Source organism: Stegodyphus dumicola, chromosome 1, assembly GCF_044657685.1.
Source record: "Stegodyphus dumicola isolate Sdum_Otavi_A_Nest chromosome 1, ASM4465768v1".
Lineage (NCBI taxonomy): Eukaryota > Metazoa > Arthropoda > Arachnida > Araneae > Eresidae > Stegodyphus > Stegodyphus dumicola.
This window is the reverse complement of record NC_140768.1, coordinates 113,824,460-113,847,953: the sequence shown is the minus strand read 5'-3', so window position 1 is coordinate 113,847,953 and position 23,494 is coordinate 113,824,460. Positions and strand designations below refer to the sequence as shown.

Genomic DNA, 23,494 nt, shown 5'->3' with positions numbered 1-23,494 from the left:
GCGAGAATACATCAGTAGGACATATCACGACTGCTGGGTTAGCAGAGGCAGATCAGTCGCATGGCTATAGCAATCCTCCTACCTAATGCATATGGATTTCTGCCTGCGAGGATAAATGAAGTCCATGGTATGCGAGGCGACTATAACATCGGACATGGATCTCATCACCAGGATCAAGGAAGCAGCGGCATGTGTCTATAACACACTTACCCATTTTGAAAGGGTCTGTGAATCTGTGTTTTGACTTTATGAAGCATGCATTATGGCGAATGAAAGGAATTTTGAACATCATCTGTTATTTTAACGAATTTGTTTTAGTAAAAATCATGTCAGCTCTTCTTTTGAGATTTTTCCTTTCTCCTGCTCAATGCCTGTGAACATTGCCTTTAGCGGTTGTCGTTCATTTTTTCAAACAAACGTTCCTATGTAAATCTTGTTTGTAATGGTATGACAGACCGGCATGTTAAGTTTGGCCATGATCTTTTGAGAAACCCTGCATATTTAAAAAGTGAAAAAATGTGTAATGTTTAATGTTTAATGAATGCTATAAAAATATTTAATGTTTTTAATTAGATTTATATTGAATTAAATATATTTTTATTTAAATCAGTTAGCTTAAAAAAGAAAAAAATATTTTTAAGATATGCATCTATTGCTTTTAAATAGTTTAGTGTGTTAATTAATAACAGAGAGATTAAGTATGCGAAAACATATTAAAGTATTAAAGAAGTATTAAAGGAATAATATAATGTTTTTTGGAACAGCAACAGAACTTGAAAAAAAAAGTGAAACAACCTAGTTTATTAAACCCCGACAGTTAACCATATAAAATTGCCTTTCAAGACTAATAGCCTATTGGGGCTTTTAAAAAAGGGGGGAGTTGAAATATTAGAAGACATTAAGGTTATTATTGTAGGTTTGCCTGAATTATTCATTGCCAAGATTTTATTAAATTATAGGTTTTTCTAATTTTAAAGTTGTTGTTAAATGTTATTTATAATTAAATTAAAATATATTTTATAGGTAGATGCTCTTCATTTGTATAACACACTGCTTGATCATTTCCAAAAGGAACGAGAACCTGCAGTCAGAGTCAAGTTGGTTAATATTCTTTCTCAGATGGTTCAAGGAAATTTAATAGAAGCTTCAACTCTTTTTGAGGATTTGCAACCTTTATTGAAAGCTGAAACTTCCCATAAAGTGATTGCTGTCTTTCTTGCCACTTTTCATCGTATCAAAAACGTCGACAAGGATGATAAACTTCATCTTCACATTTTTAGTTTAGCCAAGAAAGTGAGTTTTTTGTGTATTTTGTGTTTAGAATATTTTTCAGTAAAAGTTTATTTTAAGGTACCCTTTGGCGAAACTTGGCAGTACTTGGATACCGAATTTGTGCAACTCTTTGACTTGTTATTTTGGCTTGCATACCGGCGAAGCCAAAATAACAAGACAAAGAATTGCCAAACTCAGTCTCCATCGACCTATTTTCACTTAAAAACAAATCCCAGAATTGCACAAAAATGGCATTGCGCACTTCCTTGACTTTATCCATGTACACATCGACCTATTTTCTCTTCAAAAAACATCAGAGAATTGCACAAACTAGGCTTTGCGCTTTTCCCTTGAGTTTGTCCATGTATGCATCGATATATTTTCATTTAAAAAGTCAAAGCAGCACCCAATTCTACAGTAGAGACAAACGAAAAATACATAATCTCAATAAACTACATTTTAAACCAAACAATAAAATAACATAAAAAAGGATTATGCATTTAAGCATTATACAAAGCAAATATCCACTTACCTCTGTGGCACACAAAATTCCTTAACAGTATCCAAAAACTTCCTAATATTATCTGAACTGGAATCCGTATATTGGCATCACCACATAAATTCACAAAAATAAGAGTAAAAAATATCCTACGTATTCCGGACTGTTTTGAACATGGCTACTAAGTAAACCTTCATTTACACACCATTGAATGAATGCACTTTTCCCCTTTCATTCTAAATTGTACAGAAACTTCAAATTAAGCTTACTATATTCAGCCATTCTACCGTCTAAACAATGAAACGAGCAATGTATTTCCTAAACACACACATCACAAAAGCCCTTACAAAACATCCCATGATTCAAAATTTCCCAGAATAATGCAAACGATTACGTCATAATAGGGCTTTCATAACATTCAACTATTCAAGTTACCATAAATGAAACAACGTGGCAATAAACATAACAATAACATGGCGATAAATGGCACAATTTCGCGATAATACAAGGGGTGCCCTAAAGTCAACTCTAATCTGCCAATACTATTTTTTGTTTTAATTTTTTGTCATGTTTAAGGAAATGTAATATGTTGAAATAATTATATTGTTGCATTTTTCTCTTCTCGCACCAGTTATGTTATTTTCTTCCTTTACGTTCGTACGGGGTTCGTAGATTTAGAGTGAATAACAACGACGATGAAGTATCGAAACACACTTTATTTACCAACATTGTCAGGACAGCTCTAAAACACGTTTTTACAGTCGTCGATGAAATGCTATAGACACGCTGACACAATCAGCGACACAGCCTTCACACTGTCAGGCAATAACGGTGAAGACAGCTTCCTGCAAAGCACCCAACTCTGCTTTCTGGAGTACAGCTCCCGACTCTGCTTGGTCGTTCTCGGAACTCCACGTACTCTCAAGACTCTCCACGCTACAACTTGCGATGTACTCGACGACACACGAGCACAGATCCCGACTCTTCAGTTCGGTCACTCCCGGAGCTCAACATGCTCTCTCGACGATACACTACGAGCCTCTTGTGCTGCACTCGATGACCCACTTGGCACTCGCTGCCCGGCTGTCAACTTGATCCACTCCGCAGGGACTGATTCGCTAGACGAGACACACACACGCTCGCCCTCTCGATACTAACTGACTGCGGACCAGCAGGGTTTATATAGCTTTCGACTTGTGTTCGAGAACATTCTAGGCTAAACCAGTAAGAATTCGTTCCAGAAGGTTCTCCATCCATCCATGGTATATCGCCAATTTTGTCGCCAAATGTGGCAACCCTGCCCTCCTTTGCCATTTTATGCCAACCCTAAAACTGCTTTGCGGGGAAACCATCTTACTGCGCCTGTACATTTTGTAACAATATGTTGTGCCCCAGGTTGTATTTTCATATTTAGTTAATTTTTAACTATATAGTCTTATATAAACTGTCAGGAGAGAATAAAGGATATGTAATTCATTAACCTTTCATTGCTATTCCTCTGACAAATCAGTGAAAAATTAATTCTGTTCAATTTATAAAAGAAGGCCTCTGCATATCCATATACACTTTGAGTATATTGTATTCTTTATAATAATTTTAAAAAAGGGAGTACATTCTGATTAGCTATTCCTCCACTGAAATGTTGTGAATTCGTTGCCAACTCATTTTTCACCAAGCTAATATGCCAAAAGCAAGAAGTATTTTCAGAGTTGCTCTGCATTAAAAATTCTATGATAGAACAATCAGTCAATAAAATTTAAAAAGTAAAACACGTCCTTTTCGAAAAATCCTATATATTCTTTTCATTATTGTTCTTTTCATGTACACAGCAATCAATTTTACTAAAAAAAAAAAAAAAAAAAAAAGTCAGAGAATTAGACAGTTATCGTGATAGCTTTTGTTAAGCAGATACAACTATCTTAAACCAATTTCCAATCCTGCCATTTTTCACCATGCTTGGCTATTTTTCACTTTGTATTTCCATAAAATTTGTTATTTAAGAAGTATAATGTATAGAATATGAATTTTTGCATTCTGTACTGTTGAACAAAATACCATATTTTTGCAGAATGCAACTCTTTCTTTTCATCAGCCCACCAACTTGACAGTACATTTACCCCATGACACAGAGGCTTGTCTCCTTTGATAGTAAATTCCTTCTTTCCAGAGAAGAGCGAACTCTCGTGTGACCTCCTCACCCTACAGCATATAATTAACACACCTTCTGGACAATCCTAAGTGTTTTGGCACAATACCAGCCAAGGCTGTGTTTGACAAGATTGAGCTATATAACTACGATTCGAATCGAGCAAAAATTGTTCCCAAAGGGTGTTATTAAAGTAGTGATCTAGTGTTAATAATGGGTAAACTGACATAGTATTTTGTTGGTATGTAAACCCGATTAATTCTCGATAAGTTGGTTTAGTTTTTGTATAAAATGATGTAAATTCTGTTTCCTAAATGCATTTTGAAAAATGATTAAATTTTGGGACTCATCCTCAGCAGAATAGCATGCAATAGATTAGTTTTCAAATTTATGGGATCTTGATGTCAAGATAAATACAATTTAAATGGATAAATATTTGCTATGCAATGTGAGAAATTATGATACACAATTTCAGTTTTTTCTATGTTGTGTTGGTAACTTATATATATTGATTAACTTAAAATAATAATAATAATAATAAATAAATAAATAAAAATTCCTTCAAACTTCTACCAGAATGAGTGGCATAAGTTTGGCGAGATTTCTAACAATTTGCATGGTCAAACGGAATTTTGTAATCGAATTAAGTTTAACCTCACTGTTTATGTCTGAAATCCCCTTATTTCTTTTAAAAATTCTTATAATTAAAATGTAGGCATTCGATAATAAAGTTAATAACAAATAAAATTACTCTTTTTATAGTTTTAGATGGGAAATTGATTCTTCTGTGTATATGGCTTTTCCACTGTGAATTGCATTTTTTACATGCTCAGTTATCTAGAATTTGGCATTTCCTGAGCTTTCCAGATAGTCGAGCTTTTACTGTATTTAAAAGATCATCAGACCTTAACTGACATTATATATGTATAATAGAATTATAAAAATTCTGAAATTTTTAAGGTGTTTTTTATTTATAATATTTATCTATTAATTATATCAAACAGTAATTCTTTTTTTAAAGCTGGAATTTGTTTCTCTCTTTTCGAGATTATCAAAATAAATAGGTCCTTTATTATTAAAATAGCCATAGTATTTAATTGCTAAAACAAGCATAACTTAATTGCCTAATTCTTAACACTTCATTTCAAATGATGTCTGATGTGGCAGTTACTTTAATAAAGAAGTAGCAGTTAATAATCTGCAAATTTAGTTACTTTTTTCTTTTAAATTTGTACATGTAATCGCATGGAGTAACTTTAAATCTGTAATTTTGTAATGTGAACCATATTTGTTTTAGTATCTCTCTAATCGGAGTCATGAAGTAAAATGCGCTGCACTTGCTGTGATAGGAGATTTTATTGCCTTGGATGACAAATCTGAAACATTTCAAAAGACACTTCATTTGCTTGCTGATTTCAGCCATGATCATGAACCCAGAGTTCGCACTGAGGCACTGAATGCGTTGGTTGGTATAAAATATTTCTGAATCTCTTAGTTATTTCTTAATTAATAAAGTTCATATATGTTTGTTTTGGGAGCAAGTGTGAAAAAATTGCGGTTATTAAAAAATAATTTTTTGTAATTTTCCTTAGTTCCGTCTACATGACCGTGGTCTAAAATTGGATTCTACTTTATATGAAGTGGTATGTGAAGCTCTTACAGATGATTATGAATGTGTAAGGATGGCAGCACTGAAGTTGATAGATGTCATAAGTCATTTACATTCTGAAAAGTTAGTTATTTTTTGTGTTTCTTGATTCATAACAAGTTAACCCCCCTTTTATTATTGGTGGAAGGGGTTGTTTGTTTTCTTGTATAGTTGATTAATCCAAATCATTTCTAAAATTTAAACTCAATAAATTCTGTAATTTTCATTCTAAATCTCAATATAGCTAATTAATAGCATTAGTTTAATTATTATTATTATTGTTTATTTTTATTGAAAAATTACATTAGTTTAACTTTTATCATTCAGTGGTTATTCAGCAGTTATTAAAAAAGGCACTGAAATTTTAGGCTACTTCCATGCTAATTCTCTCCAGAAATGAAATCATACATTATCAATATATTTGTAAGCATTTGCTTTGCTATGGCTTTCAATATATACAAATTCTGGCGATTATTTAATAGAGCTAATGCTCTCATTACAAATATTACAAAATATTCAAAATTGCATATGAAGTAGAATCTATATATAAAATGAAGATATCAAATACAGATAACTTAAGAAAATCAGGTACAATTTTTTAGAACACACAACTTATTATCAAAAAAACTATAGCATTTCAGCTGCAGGTTTTTTTTTTTTTTTTTTTCCAGTTTCTTAGTAAATTTATAGTTAATGTTCACAGTATGCATTTTTCTTGAATTAAAAAATCTTCAAGTAAAGAAATGTGTAATAATTTTGTAGAAAACAAGCACATGCAAACGTAAAAATTCATCTTGAGATAATTGTGTTTTTTATATGTGTGTGTTTTTATATTGCTTTCCTATATAGCTTGTTTTAAATATAATATATACACTATTTATCATGTTTAATGTAATTTCTTTTATTTATCTTGAATTCGGGAGCTTTGTTCAAATAATAAAAATGAAATGTTCTGCATATTTTGTGAGTTTGATCTATACCAGAGTCAGTGCAACCTGTGTGATTGTGTTAGCTGGCAGAACTGAGAGGTAGCAATATTTTAGAATTTAGAGGGGCAAAAATTAGGAGCTGTAAAGATTGTACTTAATGGGAAAAAGCTGACCACTGGCCCTGACAGGTGCTTGGCAACAGTCACTTATACCTGGCCATGCCATTTCTCAAGAGGCATTTCATGGCTTTTTAGCCTCCATGTTTGTCCTTTTCTTTTTTTTTTTTTTCTCTCTCTCTCTTTCCTTTTCGACAAATTTTATATAATATAAATTTCAATATTCACCTCTTTGCTGATAGCATTTGACCCTTTCAGTATGGGCGTGTCATATGTGCATCAGCAGCGAACATTACCTCACGGCCGGGTGTGTCATACTTGAATCGCCATTTAATTCACTATGGCCGGGCGTACCACATTTGACTTTTTAGATAGAACGTTTAATTAGTATTTTTTGTTGCCGCTAGATGTAACTGTATGTATGTCTGTTATGAGGAAATATATCGAAAGTTAAGTATGTGTACCTTCATTCCTATGCAATGTTTTTTATTTTTGGTATTTTGTTTCGGAATGAGAATCATTTGATATAAACAAATGCACATGTTCTCAATGCTTTAAGGTGCTTTTTTTTTCTATTTTTGCAATATAGGTATCTGAATGTAGAAGAATATACACAAATGCTAATTCGTTAGTGTTGAGTAATGTGATGGCTCTTACTGTGTCATTTCATATAAACAAATGAACATGTTCTCGATGCTCTGGAATATTTTTTAATTGAATTAATTTTTATTTTATTTTTAATTCTCAAATAGTGGAATAGCTGTTCTATTAGTAGCAACTTTTTTATTACGCTTAGATTTTTCCGTCGTTGAGATGAATATTTTTGTATGGCTTAGTGAAAGTTTTTTTTTTTTTTTATGTTCTATTACTGGTGTTATATTTTTTTAATGGCAAAACGAAATCGCTATCTGACTGTAAAAGATACGCAAATGCTAAACAAGTCAAATTTGCTGATATTCTATTCCTGTGACATTTGCAATGTTGGACTTTGCGTACACCCATATTTCAAAGAATATCATACACTGTCTCTTTTTTGAAATATTATATCCTTTTCATTGTTTGCTCATTGAATGTTTATGCGACAGTTTTAGTATTTTTTAATTTTAATTATGTGTTGTGTTGGTAAAAGTTTACAATTGGGTGCCCCTTGTTTCTTGGCGATTCTTTTTTGATGCCAAGATCGGCACCAGGAGGGTGCAATTTCAAGATGGCCGCTAAACAAAACCAAATTAGGAAGTCAAATAATTGCACAAACTCTGTGTCCTTGTACACATCAATCTGTTTTCACTTAAAAAAACATCCTAGAATTGCACAAACTAGGCATTGCGCACTGCCTTAAATTTGTCCATGTACACATCAATCTATTTTCATTTAAATAAAGTCAGGAAGCTAAAACAAAGTTAAAACTATCATGGTAACCAGAAGTGAGGTTTCATCACCAAATTTTAAAAAAAAAAAAAAATTGTCACTTATCGAAGGGGCACCCAATTCTACACTAGAGCCATTGTGTTAAATAAAATCTGCAATTATTTGGATATATATTTAATTGTAGGATAAAGGAAAAATTATATTATTCTAGAATGAGTATTTTATAAAATTTTTAAGGAAAATATAACAATAAAGGTTTAAAATTAATTCTGACAACTACCTGAATGTTCTTCTCATAATGTACCAAAAATTGGAACAACTGAATGACAAATTTAATTTATACGAAGTTAGGCTTAGCAGCGCGAATTGCCCATCCCCACAAGACGATGTACCCAGTTAACGCGCCGTCCCAAGAGAATGCTTCAGTAACAGAGGTACTCGTCAGGAATGTGTTAAGTTAAAGAATCATTCAGAAATACTTATTAAAACTTTAATGTTTTCTGTATGTATGTAAAATAAAAAATATTAAACTTAAAATTACTCATTTTGATTTGGGAACTACCTTTCCCTATTCTAAAAATAGTACTAACTTTTACTAAACTGCACTATAAAAAACTAACTTCCATCATGTCATCTGCATTGCGTAGAGAGAGCTCTTGGCCAGTCATTGTTCAAAACTTAAACAAAGGATTCCAATTTTATATATAGGCCTGGCTGAAATGTGCACACACTTTTTCTGCTTGCTTTTGTCTGGATTCTACTACCTAATTATGCCAGCACCACCTATAAACATCAGCTATGATTACAATTACTTGCATCTTCTTGTCCACATTCCTAAATCATTACATTTTATGAAAAAACCAGTAATACTGTAGGAGCTTTCATTTGTGCCATTTCATGTACTTATGTATGTCTCAACAAAAAGTATTTCCATTTTCAAAAGTTAAAACGAGTTAACTTTAGTCTAGCTCTATGACTGAAAGCTAATATACTAGAGGAAAGAGCAATTCCAAAATCCAGATCGAGGGCTAGTAGTGATGTATGGTGCAAAATTATTAGCTTCAAATTTCTGACATGTTTTTGCCCTTCCCATTTGGCAGCTTAACCTTGCTCGGTTTCCCCCCCCATCAATAAAGTAAAGCTGTGCATTCTTAAAACCCTGCTGCTCATTAAATGTGGCCTTCAAAAATTAGTGCTCTATTACCTTTGGTTTTCAAAATTTGTGTTGAAATTTCGTAGGAAAAACGTGAGTGTACATTTCAGCAAGGCCTATATCTAAAATTGGAATCCTTTGTTTAAGTTTGAACTTTGATTGACGAAGAGCTTTATGCAATACAGATAACATATTGCTATTTAGATTTTCAGTGGTGCAATTTAGAAAAAGTTATTACTGTTTTTGAAACAGAGAGGGGAAGTCCCCAAATCAAAATGAGTAATTTTGAGTTTCATATTTTTTTATCTTACATATATGTTTGAGAGTTATAAAATTACTATTTTTAAATGCAATTAAAGGTACTTTTTGCCGGCGCAAATCTTGCCAAGCAGACTTTGTTGGCGACAACATACAGAATACACATAAAAAGTGTTAACAAATGTTAGTTCTAAGAATTTTTTTATTTTGAAGGCATAAACATTTTGATATGGTTTAAAATTTTGTAAAAAGCCAATAAATTTGTAAAAAAAGAAAACACATTAATTTAAGAATTTACTATGCTTTCATGCTTTAACATCCTGATTCGCCGATTCATATCACGTTAACCTAAGTGATCTTATATCATGTAAACTACGCTTCAAAAATCTAATTCTCTCAGCAATTATCTACTTTAATGTCAAGTTAACTCTTAATTTGGAATACAAGTTTAAATGCAAGAATTATTTCAGTTCGTACGAATAGCTTAGTCAAAAATTATGTAAAACCGCAGTGACTTACTTCACTAGTGCATTCTCATTAGAATTGATGAATTTAACCCTTGATTTTGCCTTTTCTATATTTTCGCCTTCGGGTAAGCTGTGTGATTGCACTCTAATTGACTTAATTACTGCGAATGATCTTAGGGCATAAAATTTAACTATCTTGTAAAAGTTCTATGTAATTGTATGCCAGTATTGAAAGGAACAATCAATTTGATAAGAAATGACTGCGACTTGTTTTGAAAATGAGGCGTAAAAGGTTACCAGCGAAGATATTCTGTTTGGCATCAGTTGTACCATTGTTGGCGACTTTATCGTTTGCGCTGGCAAAATGGAAAAGTACCCAATTAAATATATGAAGCTCTAATTATTTTGTAGTAAAATTTCTGTACATATTTTTTGACAGAAATTATTATTTTTGAATTATTTGTAAAAATTACTAATTTTTATTATACAGTCAAAGGCCTTTAATCCGGACGTCCATAATCCGGACCTCAAAGCTACAAACTTTCTGCGCATGTGTTAACGCATGCGCACAAGACCTTTACGCATGCGCGTTTAATATATAACGGACACGGAATAAGCTAAGCTAAAATTATCTAATTATCTATTTCAGTTAATGTTGCAGATTGCGTTGTTCCTTAATCTCCTAATTGAATCCGGCTTATTATTTTTTGCAGACTGTTAGAGCAATTTTATAAAAGTAAGCTTGAACTTTCGATTATGTCAAAAAGAATTTCCGATTCTGGAGTTACCAAAGGATCTACAAAGTGAAAGTATGTTTCGATGTCCATCAAACAAAAAGTGGAATTGCTGCAAAAAATGGATAAAGGCATATCCTTTGATTCTTTAACCATTCCGAAATATGTTTATCGATTTCACGCTGCTCTGCTGCGGGAGGGGGGATGCAGCGCGCAATGAACTGGAAGTTGATCTATCAGCACTATCCTTATCTTCAGGGCAGATGTTTTTATTTTATACAGCTTATCATTCCTTACTGAAAGTAGTATTTCATCTCGATGTACTCCGTCTTTGATATGATTTAAATCAAATTCTTCGTTATTATAAATATCACAAATACACATCAAATAGTTTTCTGGTTGTAATTTTCTAATTTCAATTATGCGTAATGTATGCTTTACGCATGCGCGCGTTGAAAGAAATGTTTAATAAAGTAAACAAATAAATATTAAGCTTTTTTTTTTGTAAATTTTGATACACTTTCAGATCATAATGATCATAATTGATCTTTATTTCATAAATTATGGTTTCATATTTTTAATTTTATAATTTCTGCATGCCATCTTACCAGATTTTAACTGATGATCTCTAATCCGGAAAAACCGATAATCCGGAATCGCTGAAGTTCCGACAAGTCCGGATTAATGACTTTTGATTCTATGTAGTAATTTCTTACCCTATTTATCAAACTAATTGATGTTTCTGATTGATGATTTCTAGATGATGTGACATGCTAGAAGATGGGAGAAATTTAATAAAATCAAAAATAAAAAGTTGGCTATTTTAAATATGAATTTTATTGGCAATGTTTTTGCCCAGATAGGTTGATTTGTTTAGTTCATGTATGCTAATTTTATAAAGAACTCTCATGTACATTCTCTGAAATGATAACAAGAGTATGTATGTATGTATGTAATTCTGCATCCCTCCCACTTAGGTTAGTGTCTGTCAGTCCTGAAGAACAGATCAGGCTTGCAGATGATGCTTTTGCTAGAATTTGTAAAATGATTACTGATCCATCTACAAATGTTCGTGTGCTTGCAGCATCACTTTTGGTAAGTTTATTTAAAATATTGTTTTAATATTTAATGTTTTTTAAATTAAGTCTTTTCTTAATACAGCAATTTCATATATAATAGACCTCCAAGTGTCTGGATTAGCTTAAATTACAAACTATATTTTTGAAATCCAAATAATTGGTTGTCTGTTTTTACAGTTCAGAAACATGTTTACTACAGTGCTGGTGAAGAAATTTTATTTTTCATTCATCGTTTATTTATTTTAACAAAAATTGTGTAGCTTTTCAGCTGTCTAATCTTATTTTTTATATCTATAATATATATCACAAAACTCTCTTTCCAACCTAATTCTACTATTAAGTTATTTTTTACATGCTTAAACACACAACCTCTTTCTGTTTCTGTTAAAATAATACAAGGGTATTATTATTTCTTTCACTTTATGGTCAATAATACTACTTAACCCTTTCAACCCAACTTTTGCATGATTAAAATTTTGCTATGAAAAGTAGTTTAATTTAATCTTGAATACTAAAAGAAGTATGATATGAGTTTAAAGTTTTTAACTTTTCCCATTTCCTGGAAATCTCCCAATCGTATTTTCAACAGTATGTCCCAATCGTCTAGAATGTTTCCTTTTCTCAGAAAACAAAACTAAAATTTGTGGTAATATATAATGTAAATACAGTAAACTCTCGCTACAATGATACCCGATACAACAATAACTCCCTCTACTACAATAATGTTTTGTGGTCCCGGTGATTTTGCATATAAACTAATGTTAATCTCCCCTCAATATTGCTATATTCTCTAGAACAATAAACCTCTGTAAAACGATTTTTTCAATCTAAATTTCAGTATTATTTTCTCCCTTTATAATAATATTTTGATTTTCAAATGCTTTTTTTTTTTTTTTTTTTTTCGTTTTCTTTTGTTATTTTTTCCGTCTATTAAGACTCATTGTGGATATTCAACTTATCCCTGAATAAATAGCTATTGTTCAGATTTCAAAACAGATGAAGACCACCCTTTTGGGAATTGGAGTGGGTGAGGGGGTGAAGTGTAAATGTATGCCTAATCTCATTTCCCAGTAAGCTTTGGAATTCTGATAAGGTTTAAGGACATCTAGACCTGTCTGGTCACCTTGTCACAGAACAAGTGCCCTTTGTTAGAGGAACAGGGGGAGATGGAGGTGGGGTGTTGTTAAGTGACGTACTGAAAAGTGAGTTCAAAGGTTATTTTATAGTCTTTAACGATTTTGAGTTCTACGCGAAACATTTGGTTTAAACTTTTCTTTCTTTCATGCGATATTGTTCCCTAAGATGGCAGGGCGAAAGCAACTATCTTTTCGAGATAAACTGAACGTTATCAATGATATTGATGAGGGAATGAAGCAGATTGATGCGGCTAAGAAACATGAATTATCGCAATCTATAGTTGCAACGTTCCTAAAGAAGAGAAAGCAAATCAAAGATGCTGTAACTTCAAATGAAATTAACCCAGAGCGAAAACGACTGAAAGTTGCGACAAATGAAAACATTGATGCTGCTGTTTTAAAATGGTTTCAAGAGATGAGAGCAACAAATGTCCCAATAAATGGACCTTTATTATGTGCAAAAGCACGGAAATTTGCAGCAATGCTAGGGAACGAAACTTTCAAAGCTAGCAATGGTTGGTTAATGCGTTTTCGAGATCATCATGGAATAACTTTCCAAGAAGTTCACGGAGAGAAAAAGTCAGCCTCGATAAACGACGCAAATGAATGGCGGCAAAACAAGATGAAAGAAATCTTAGAAAAGTATGCTCCAGAAGACATTTATAATGCAGATGAAGCTGGGCTGTTTTTCCAACTCCTACCCGATCGAATATTGGCATTCAAGGGTGAAAAGTGTTTTGGAGGGAAGAAATCAAAGCAAAGACTGACTGTTCTTCTGTGTACAAATAGCACGGGAACGCATAGAATACAACCTCTCGTCATTGGTAAATCATTGAAGCCAAGGTGCTTTAAGAACGTGAAAAGTCTTCCCGTGGAGTTGTAAGGATCTTAAGTTTTACTAACGTTTATTTTATTTTAAATCTTTACTATCACTTCTTATTTTCTACTTCCGGAAGAATAACCATGGCCAACGAAGAAGAATAACCATGGCCGAGTTTCAAGAAGAACCTGTGCTGCCTGCAGAAGCGGCTCAGAATCCAGAAATGCCAGCTGCCGCCCTGGAAGGATTTGGTTACATCGTCCAGACCATGCGCGCTTCGATGAAACCAGAAGCAACATTTAATGGAAACTCACCGGTAACCAGTTTTTTGGAAAAATTGGATGACCACTTCATGCTCTACCCCGTGCACGAATTTCAAAAAGTTACCTTAGCTACCAGCGCTTTGAGGAGCCAAGCGCTTAACTGGTTCAAATGTATAGGCAGAAGTCTCTTGGGTCAAGCAGTCCCACCTATACTTACGAAAATTTCAAGACTGCCCTACTAAAAGCCTTCCCTGTTGTAAGGGATCGTGCGAAATTAGAAACGGAACTTTTCAGTATACATCAGCAAAGAATCGAAAATCTCTCGAGCTTTATTTTAAGAAAAATTCACGTCTTCAAACTCTTGTATGGAAACCGTCCGGATCCTGAGATAATTCAAGTGATTTTGCTGAGGTTACTGCCCCAAGTGCAAGACTTTATTGAATTAAGAAATCCGACTACACTGGAAAAGTTATTTGAGCTAGCAATCCAGTTTGAAAGTAGGAGAACGGCGGACATTGAAAGAAGACGCCAATATCAACAGCGAAACCAATTTGGTGTGCCAAGACTACAGCAAACTCAAGCACACGGCTGCGGAAGCAAAGCGAATCAGTGGGCAAGGAAACCCGAGCATTCAAAAACAGCCGGCGAACGTCGACAGTTCAATAGCAATCCAGGAAAAAAAGTCTCAAGGCCAGTGGAAAAAGAAGGAAAGCACGGAAATGAAAAATAATTTAAACTAAAACGGATTTCTGCTGACGGGAGGGTGCGGAAATCCGAAGGCCATGAAAACCCCTCTTCCTTCAAGTTAAATACAGTAATGGTGAAAAATTTGACTCTTCCGAAGATTGAAGTGTTGGTGAATAATATCCCAGCCACCGCACTCCTGGATACAGGCGCGCGGTGTTCCTGCGTGGCAGAAGATTTTTTTAGGAAGTATTTTCGTAAATATCATATATATATAATTCGGATAATACAACAGTGTTAGCTGCGAATAGATTTTCTTTCAGAGGCACAAGAAACGCTAGATTTTAATGAAGCGTCCCTTAAGCTGACGATGAAACCAGTTTGAGAAGAAAAGGCTGAACCGCCGATGTTAAACCTTGACCACCTGCCTAATGAAGAGCAACGAAGAATCCGACAAGTGGTAAGTGAATTTGCTTCGTTATTTAGTGATATTCCAGGATTTACTAACCATAGTATTGACACCGGAGATTCAATTCCAGTTCGCCACAAAGCATACCGGTATGATAAGAATAAGGAAAAAATTATAGAATGGCATATCACCGATATGCTACGTAAAAAGATCATAACACCCATCTCAAGTAGTTATGCTAGCCCGGTGGTTTTATGTAAGAAAAATAATGACTATCCATTGACACATCCAAAAAGGTGGAGATTCGCAATTGACTACCGTAAATTAAACTCCATAACTAAATATCCGGTATATCCGTTACCTATTATTGAAGAAATTCTAAGGAACATAACATCCACCAAATATATGACGACTTTAGACTTAATGACTGGTTATTTTCAAATAGGGGTTAGGCCTGAGGACGTGCCTAAGACTGCTTTTATAACCAAGTCTGGCACTTATGCATTTCTGCGTATGCCGTTTGGCCTTTCAGGGGCACCGGCAAAATTTCAGCGATGTATGGACATTGTGTTAAGGCCTGTTCTTGGAAAGTCCACATTTATCTATTTAGACGATATCATTATTACTAGTGATAATCTGGACCAACATGTACAGGATTTAAGACAGGTGTTTTCTTTATTAAATGAGGCCGGTCTAAAAGTTAATGTCGAAAAGTGCAAATTTGCAGCCCCTGAATTAAAATATTTAGGTTACAAAATATCTCAGAAAGGAATCGAGACAGACGAATAAAAAATAATCGCTGTACAAAAGTATCCGACTCCAAACACGGCGAAGAAGCTCTCTTCTTTTCTAGGACTTTGTTCATATTATAGGTCCTTTATAAAAGATTTTGCAGCTATTGCTGAACCATTGTTAAAATTAAAAAGGAAAAAGGCAAGATTCTCGTGCACGGCCGAAGCCAATAGTGCTTTCGAAAAATTAAAACAAGCATTAACGCAAGCCCCTGTGTTGAAATTTCCTGAAAAGGATGAGAATTTAGAAATTTCAGCAGATGCTTCGGATTATGCAGTAGGAGCGGTACTTTCGCAAAATCAGCAGCCAGTAGCATTTTTTAGCCGAACTTTAAATCAAACACAAAGAAACTATTCCGCGACCGAGAGAGAGGCACTTGCAGTTCTGTTAGCAGTGCAAAAGTTCCGAGTCTATTTTGGAAAGGCGCCAATAACGTGTACTCTGATCATGCGGCGGTAACTAGATTGTACTCAGGGAAATACTTATCCCCAAGGTTAATAAGATGGGCACTCAAGCTACAAGAATATAATCTGGTAATCAAGCATACCCCCGGAAAGGAAAATATCGTAGCAGATGCCCTATCCAGAATTAAAATAGATGAAGAAGGTAATACTGTAAAGGTGGCAATGCTCACAGCATGTACAATAAATTCCCGAGAAACTGTAATAACCGAACTGGGTAAGGATCCTGAGTTTGGAAGCATTTATGAGTATTTAAAGGATCCTGAAAATTTTAGCCACCAAGATATTGTGGCGATAAGAAATAGGGCGGCCCATTACGAACTAATAGATCGTCTATTATTTTATACAAAAGCTACGAATTCCAACAACGAATTTCGACCTGTTATCCCAGCTAGTCTTAGATTAAATATCCTGCAGGAGCTCCATCACAGCCCTTTAGCTTCTCATGCTGGTATTCGAAAAACTATCCAACGCGTACGCGAGGCAGTCTATTTTCCTGAACTGCAAAAGTTAACAAGGGCGTATGTCCAGTCCTGCCCAACATGTCAAGCAGTTAATTATATTAATTTCTGCCCTGCCGGGTTTCTAAATAGTATTAAATCCGAATTTCCAAATGAAATAATTGGCATCGATTTATTGGGCCCTTTCCCAAAAAGTCAGTTAAATAAAAGTCGCTATCTCCTTGTTATGGTTGATCATTTTAGTAAGTGGACCGAAATTGTTCCCTTAAAACGAGCCTCCGCGAAATTAGTTACTGATTCTATTTTAAATAAATATATTTTAAAATACGGGGCGCCCCTAAAAGTTATATCGGATAATGGTCCTCAATTTGTAAGTAATGTATTTGAAGACATGTGCCAAAAACTGCGCATACGTCATTTAAAAATGGTCCCGTATCGGCCGCAATCAAATATAGCAGAACGGGTCAATAGAAATATAGTGAAAATTATCCGTAGTTATGTTAAAAGTTTTTATAAAAGCTGGGATAACTATGTCAATGAATTAGCTTTTGCCCTTAGGACCGCGAAACATGATACGACGGGCAAAACTCCTGCTGAGTTATTTTTAGGCAGAAAGATTATAACGCCGTTAGGTAAATTATTTTATGTTCAACAAAGAGCCCCAGTATTTAAAATGGGTGATATAGAAAAACTAATTAAAGAAGCAAAAAAGAATACTGAAGTAGCACAGAGAAAACAAAAGCTGTATTACGACTTGAAACGACGGGGAGTAACTTATAAAGTAGGGGATGAAGTATTAAAAATTAAGCATTCACTTTCTTCAGCACCAGAAGATAAAACTGCCAAATTTTTTCCACGATTTGAAGGACCATATGTCATAGAAAAAATAACTCACGCTGTAGTAGTGTTAAAAGCCAGGAATGGTGAAACCTGCTCCGCAAACATTGATCAAATCAAACCCTACTATCATCGTAATAAAATGCAAATATTTACAGATCTTTTGCAGGATCGGGCACGGCAGACACGGCAGGCACAAGCTCCAGAGTTGGAACAACGACAAGTACAAGGGCAAGCCATTAAGAGGCAGGAGCAAGTGAAAAGAAAGTTTCCCTGTGGGAAAATTAAAGGTAACAAGAAAAAGAAGCCATTCCACCATCCAGAAAAGAGAACTCACGAACACCCCCAGAATGAAGAAGGGAGAAGGACGACGTATGCAAAGAGAGCCAGGAGAAATGATGGCAACTATAACCCGGCTCTAAAACGGAAGATCTACTCATCCGACAGGACTGTCCGCAGCAAATGTCGCCGAACTGCGGAAGGGCCACCAGCGGCGGAGGAAAAGTTACAAGGAAAATTTGAACGGCCAGCAACGAGGTCCAAGCAGGAACGCGAAAGAAGTTTCCCGGTTCCGCCAAGACCACAGGCAGAGGCGAAAAAGAAGGTATTCAAGGGTGACTGAACTGGAGAAAAAAGAAAGCTTCTAGAGGAAGGCACTGAAGGGCGAGCCCGCACAAGAAGGAGGATAAATCAAACGAGAATCTGCGCTACCTTCCAGGACTGGGCTCAGAAAAGAATGTCCGAATATCACAAAGATAAGTAAAATTTTATGTTACTTTGCAAACTTAAGTTAATCTTTCATTCTTACTGCAAGTGGCAGATTTCAAGAAGTTTTACCTCATGCGAGGTCTACCTTTATCGCCAAAAGGGCGAGAAATGAGTTGTTACCGATTTTGGTATTATGTTTTTCAATTACTTGCGCGTAAAACTAAAGTTGATGTATAATAGCGATGTGTAAAGACTTAAATATTGTAAAAGTTATTGTATAAATTTTATTTAAAACATTCTGGCAAGAAAGAAGTTTTAGTCTGAAAGACTTTTTGAAATGTAGTATTTCAATGTAGAAAGAATTGGCACTTGCTTTGAAAAGAATAGAAGTTAACAATGTACTACTAATGTATGTTTTCAAATGCGTAAAATTAACGGCATGTTAATATGTTCTTATATACAATGTGAACTGTTATTTTAAATGTTAAGAAATACCGTGATATGGTAAAAGTGAAAGTAATGTTAAAAATTTTTTTTATTCGTGTGACTGTAAAAAGACCAAATCATGGTGAATATGTGTTAAAGGTTGAATGAATGTAGTTAGGCTCTCTGACGCTACACTTCAGAGTTAGCCACTTTCAGAATAGTACCTCAGGGTTTAGAGTTGAAGTTAGGGTGTGTTACGAGGTCTTGGTATGTTGAATTTTTAACACGTTAGTGTTTTGATTGTAGGAGGAAGTGTTGAACACGTATACATAAATACATTCGTGTTTGGTGTTCTTTTACAACACATGTCAGAGAGCACGGGGAGAGATAATTAAAATAGTCATGAATGAAATAAAAATGTTAAGAGAAATATAAATATGCATGTTACTTGCCATTTCATTGTGTAACATTTCATTAAAGGAACCAGATTTGAATAAAAGCTCCTGTTTAGATGCAGTACAGATGAAAAATTGGGTGTCCATGGAGCTGCTATTGTAAAAACATTTTTTTTTTTTTTTTAAATCTCTAGTTTCTAGTGAGAAATGTTTGTAAAAAATTGGCCTCGTGTTAGATTCTAGAGCTAAAAGTTTTCAACAAGGTCGTTTTAGACCTCAGTTTCAAACTAATTAACTCTGGCGGGAAGTATGTAAGGATCTTAAGTTTTGCTAACGTTTATTTTATTTTAAATCTTTACCATCACTTCTTATTTTCTACTTCCTGCCAGAATTAAAAGCGTTAACTTATTTATGCAAATTTTGTCTGGCGAATGCCAAGTACTTAAGTTGTGGCTTTTTGCCAAGCGAGAGAGAGGAAGGAGTTAGTCGAAGCAGGCCGCTTGCCTTCGAAGTTTTACTCGGTTGCTGTTTGCCTTCCAGGCCAGAGGTTTAATCCTCATGATAATTTTAAACGTATTGTAGTGTTAACAGTTCTCTGTACTACATACGTCTTCCTGTTAATATAAGGCCAATCTTCCACGTTTATTATTCCAAATTTAAGTTAGAGTTTAGTTATATTTTCATATTCTTACGTTCAGACCACAAGTGGTTGGTCTCTGTATTCCGAAGTACGGAAATTATTGTAAAGAGTGAAAAATAAAGGGTTTTGTATACCCTTCTTGTGTATCTTGTCTACTTCCCACAGCTATTGAACATAGCTTTAGTAAGCTCCCTGTTCCGAGTCAGGTCCCTGCATGTTCCCAAAGAAAGTAAGGCGGAACATTGAAGCAGATAACTTCAGACGATTTTTGTTGCATAGTACATAGTGTCCCATCACTTATGTGAGCCATTTTTTTGCTCCGTTCTAAACAATTGTATTTTTATTAAATTAATATTTTAATATTTTGAGAAAATGTATGTTATGTAATATTTGTTACTAAATTTAAGTATGAAACACACCCACAAAAAATTTTTACATTTTTTTTTTTAAATTTATTTTATTGCAGTTTCCTTTTGTAAAGCACAAGTGTCCCATCACTTTTGTGAGACACTGTAATTATTATATAAGTTAACTGTTATATAATTATCTAGCGCCAGAGTGTCGCTATGGTAAACAAATACTAGAGTGAATTTTAAAGAATGCATTTATTCTATTGTGGTTTATGCGCTGGCGGCGAAGTAGATTTAATTCAATCCAATAAGTTTAAATGAAATGCAAGAAAAAATGCGTATAATTTAATATTTCAATACAAGGAAGTCATGTGGTGTACACATCAGATTTTTTTCATTGCACACGTGGTAGAAAAAGTCATCGCTCCTCCTTTCAAATAATTTTAATTAAAGTGCGTAAAACACATTTGGCGTTATTATCGCTTATAACAAATATGCCAAATTTCAAAATGCACCAATATGTAAATTACGTATATCTTAGGAAATTTTGAAAAAAAAATTTTTTTGCAGGTATGCTTAGAAACACATCTACTTTATGATGATGGCAAAACGTTTATAGGTTATAATTCAAAACGTTTTTCGAAAAAATTATAAAAATTATTTAAAAATACAAATTTAAAAATTAAATCATAAAAAATGTGCAAATTACGTTTGGATTAAGCCTAGGAATTCTAGAAAAAGAAATCAAGTAAATTTAATTAAAAAAAAGAGATATTAATAAATGTGTATCAAATTCAATTAAAATTGAGGAGCTAAAATTTTGAGAGGTAATTTTTTAAAAACTACTCTTGCGATGTTTACAAAACTTGGCAGTTTGGCATAATTTGAGTCGTAGAATCAAAATATGGAAAAAAACCTTGCATGTCATTTCAGAAAAATTTGGATTTTGTGTCAAAATATCTATTTTAGAACAACGCTATATATAAATCTAATACGTATCCTATTCGAGTCATAAAAAACGCAAGTTAAATTTCGTCAATCGGCTGGGGAAGAATGGAAGATATAGAACTGTCCTTTTTTTTTTTTTTTTTTCCCGCGTTGTACATACATACTTACATGCATACATAACAGGGCTTAATTTCTAAAATTACAAGTGTCGGAGCCGTATGGTAGACTATCGTTAAAGATGAACAAGAATAAATAAATAAATAAAATGACTAATATAATAAAATTGTTGAAAAAATTAAATAATTAAGCATTAAAACAATTAATGATTAGAATAATTAATTAAGTAAAAGTCATAAAATATAAAGAGATAAATAAAAATTTAATAAGTTATTAAATAAACGATAAATGGTAAAATAAAGTATTGGATCTGGGTTTCCAACTGGAATTAAAAGTTAATGCAAAATTAAGAAATAGCTCATCTGATCTCGGTTGAATTTAAGCTTTGAATATGATGGTGGGATAATAGAAATAAGAACTATCTTTTTCAGCACACCAGTTGAACAACATTAAAATGGTTAAAGCGTCACTAATGAGACTAGAGAGACTGCTATAAACAGTAACAGAATACAGAGGAAATTGAAGGATGTCGTATAGGTTTGAAAACAAAAAGAGAAGATTCCAGCATTTTTCTGACTACAATCTGCTGTCAACATAATTCTAACTGTCAAGCGGAATGAGACAGGGAAGCAAATTTTTCCCGAATCCGAGGTTTAGCTGCCAACAAAGTAGAGCAAGTGAGAATTTTTATCCCCTGTCTTTGGTTACATTGTTCCAAAAAGTCTGTAGGTGCTCTTTTCCGCTAGAAGACGCTAGTGTTGGAAGTAAGAATTTATCACTGTCATTAAGTCATTGTATTTTCTGGAAAATAAGCTTCTGACAAGTGGGTGGGGGTTTCCTTTTTTTTAGAAATCTTAACCTACGTTCGAGTGTTTGTTTCTCAAAGAAAGAGAGACATGCATGCAGAAGGTAGAATCGATTTTTAATGTAATTTTTTTACTAAAAGTAAAATTTCTTTCGAAATTATTGCTCAGTTAGATAAAAAAAAAAAGTGCCGGCCTCTTCTTATTTAAAGCTACGTTGCGCTCCGATTAGAATCATGATTTATTTCAGAAACTGAGAAGTACCGGAGCTTGACTCCGGTGCAATTTAAGCTGTGATCCATAATACATTTTTGAATCCCGTCCCGATAATAGAAAAGTAACAAAATAATTAATAGTGCAAGAACTGAGCAATACAAGCCGCTGAATAAATTTGAGGACCTCGAATTCCTATTACGCAAAGAAAAATTCGGTACTGTGCAAGTCAAGCCATATACTTTTGTTCGTGTCCATGTAAGGTCTAAGTCTTTTTGTGAAAATTGGATGGTATTATCTGAATACTCTGTCGAATTTATTTTGCACTGAGAGGTTACAGTTCATATAACTATGTATTGCGTATAAGACACCATTTTAATTTCGTTGTGCTTGTGTAGGTGTTTAGATTTTATACATTACTATCTATGTATAGGTGAAGTACATAATAGGTGTCTAATAATGAGCCATAAAGAGTTATGTGATTATGTGGGTAAGCTAAAACTTCGCAATTTTGTTGTTGTTGTTATTTTTGAGTCTGGAACAGCTTGCTTATAACTTCATTTTTCAGTATATTAATTAAGTTAAAGCTCACTATACGTTTTATATAAGTAATCTGGCATGTATTTAAGTAACAATCTTTATTCATGCTTATAAAGGAAATCATCATACTTTCTGAATGCTTACCACTGTAAAGTTCATCAGTTTCAGAGCTACTGAAGCACCAATAATAAATACGTTTTGGCATTCACATTTACGAAATCTAAATGAAAATAATTATCACAAACTGAATAAGTTATTTGTAAAAAAAGTCATTTGTTCACTATGAGTTAAAAGTATATTTATGCATCTATCAATCCCTTACAGTATTATCTCAACCTGTAAAGCAACCTTCTTAAATATTTTACTTTTATAAATAAAATTACTTTCATATGACATTTATGTAATATAATTCGTTGTTAGTTATGTTTCTATTTAAGTTATTTGCATTATTTTTAAACCACATGGTATCAGAACAAGATCTTTGTCGGCTGCTATTAAATTATATCACTATATATTGACTCTGCTCTGCATTAAAATGTATGATAATGTGATATTTGTTATAAAGATGCCATAAAAGATAAGTAGAATGCAACTTAACCCACTATTTGGTGACAAAATGTTTTCTGCACAAAAAGCACACCTATATTGGCATCCTCTATGTTACGTTTTCTGGAAGCGCAGATAGCTGTTAATGCAACGTTTGAAAAAATTCAAACTGTATAGTAGTTTGATTTGAATTTGACCAATGATTAAAAAGATTTTAATTGATCGAACTCGTGTGTATGCGCACTTAGTACAGCGTTATGTACACTGCGCAAAATA

General features: G+C 33.7%; 1 protein-coding gene across 1 annotated transcript in view; it reads left to right on the top strand.

Annotated features, from left to right (window-relative positions):
• Positions 1 to 23,494, top strand: part of IntS4 (integrator complex subunit 4) — a 102,017-nt gene that overhangs the window by 16,261 nt on the left and 62,262 nt on the right. The window contains exons 3-6 of the mRNA XM_085819590.1: positions 1,024 to 1,293; positions 5,215 to 5,382; positions 5,510 to 5,649; positions 11,568 to 11,685. Coding sequence (XP_085675716.1) covers positions 1,024 to 1,293; positions 5,215 to 5,382; positions 5,510 to 5,649; positions 11,568 to 11,685 — 696 coding nt within the window. The remainder of the gene's footprint in view (positions 1 to 1,023; positions 1,294 to 5,214; positions 5,383 to 5,509; positions 5,650 to 11,567; positions 11,686 to 23,494) is intronic.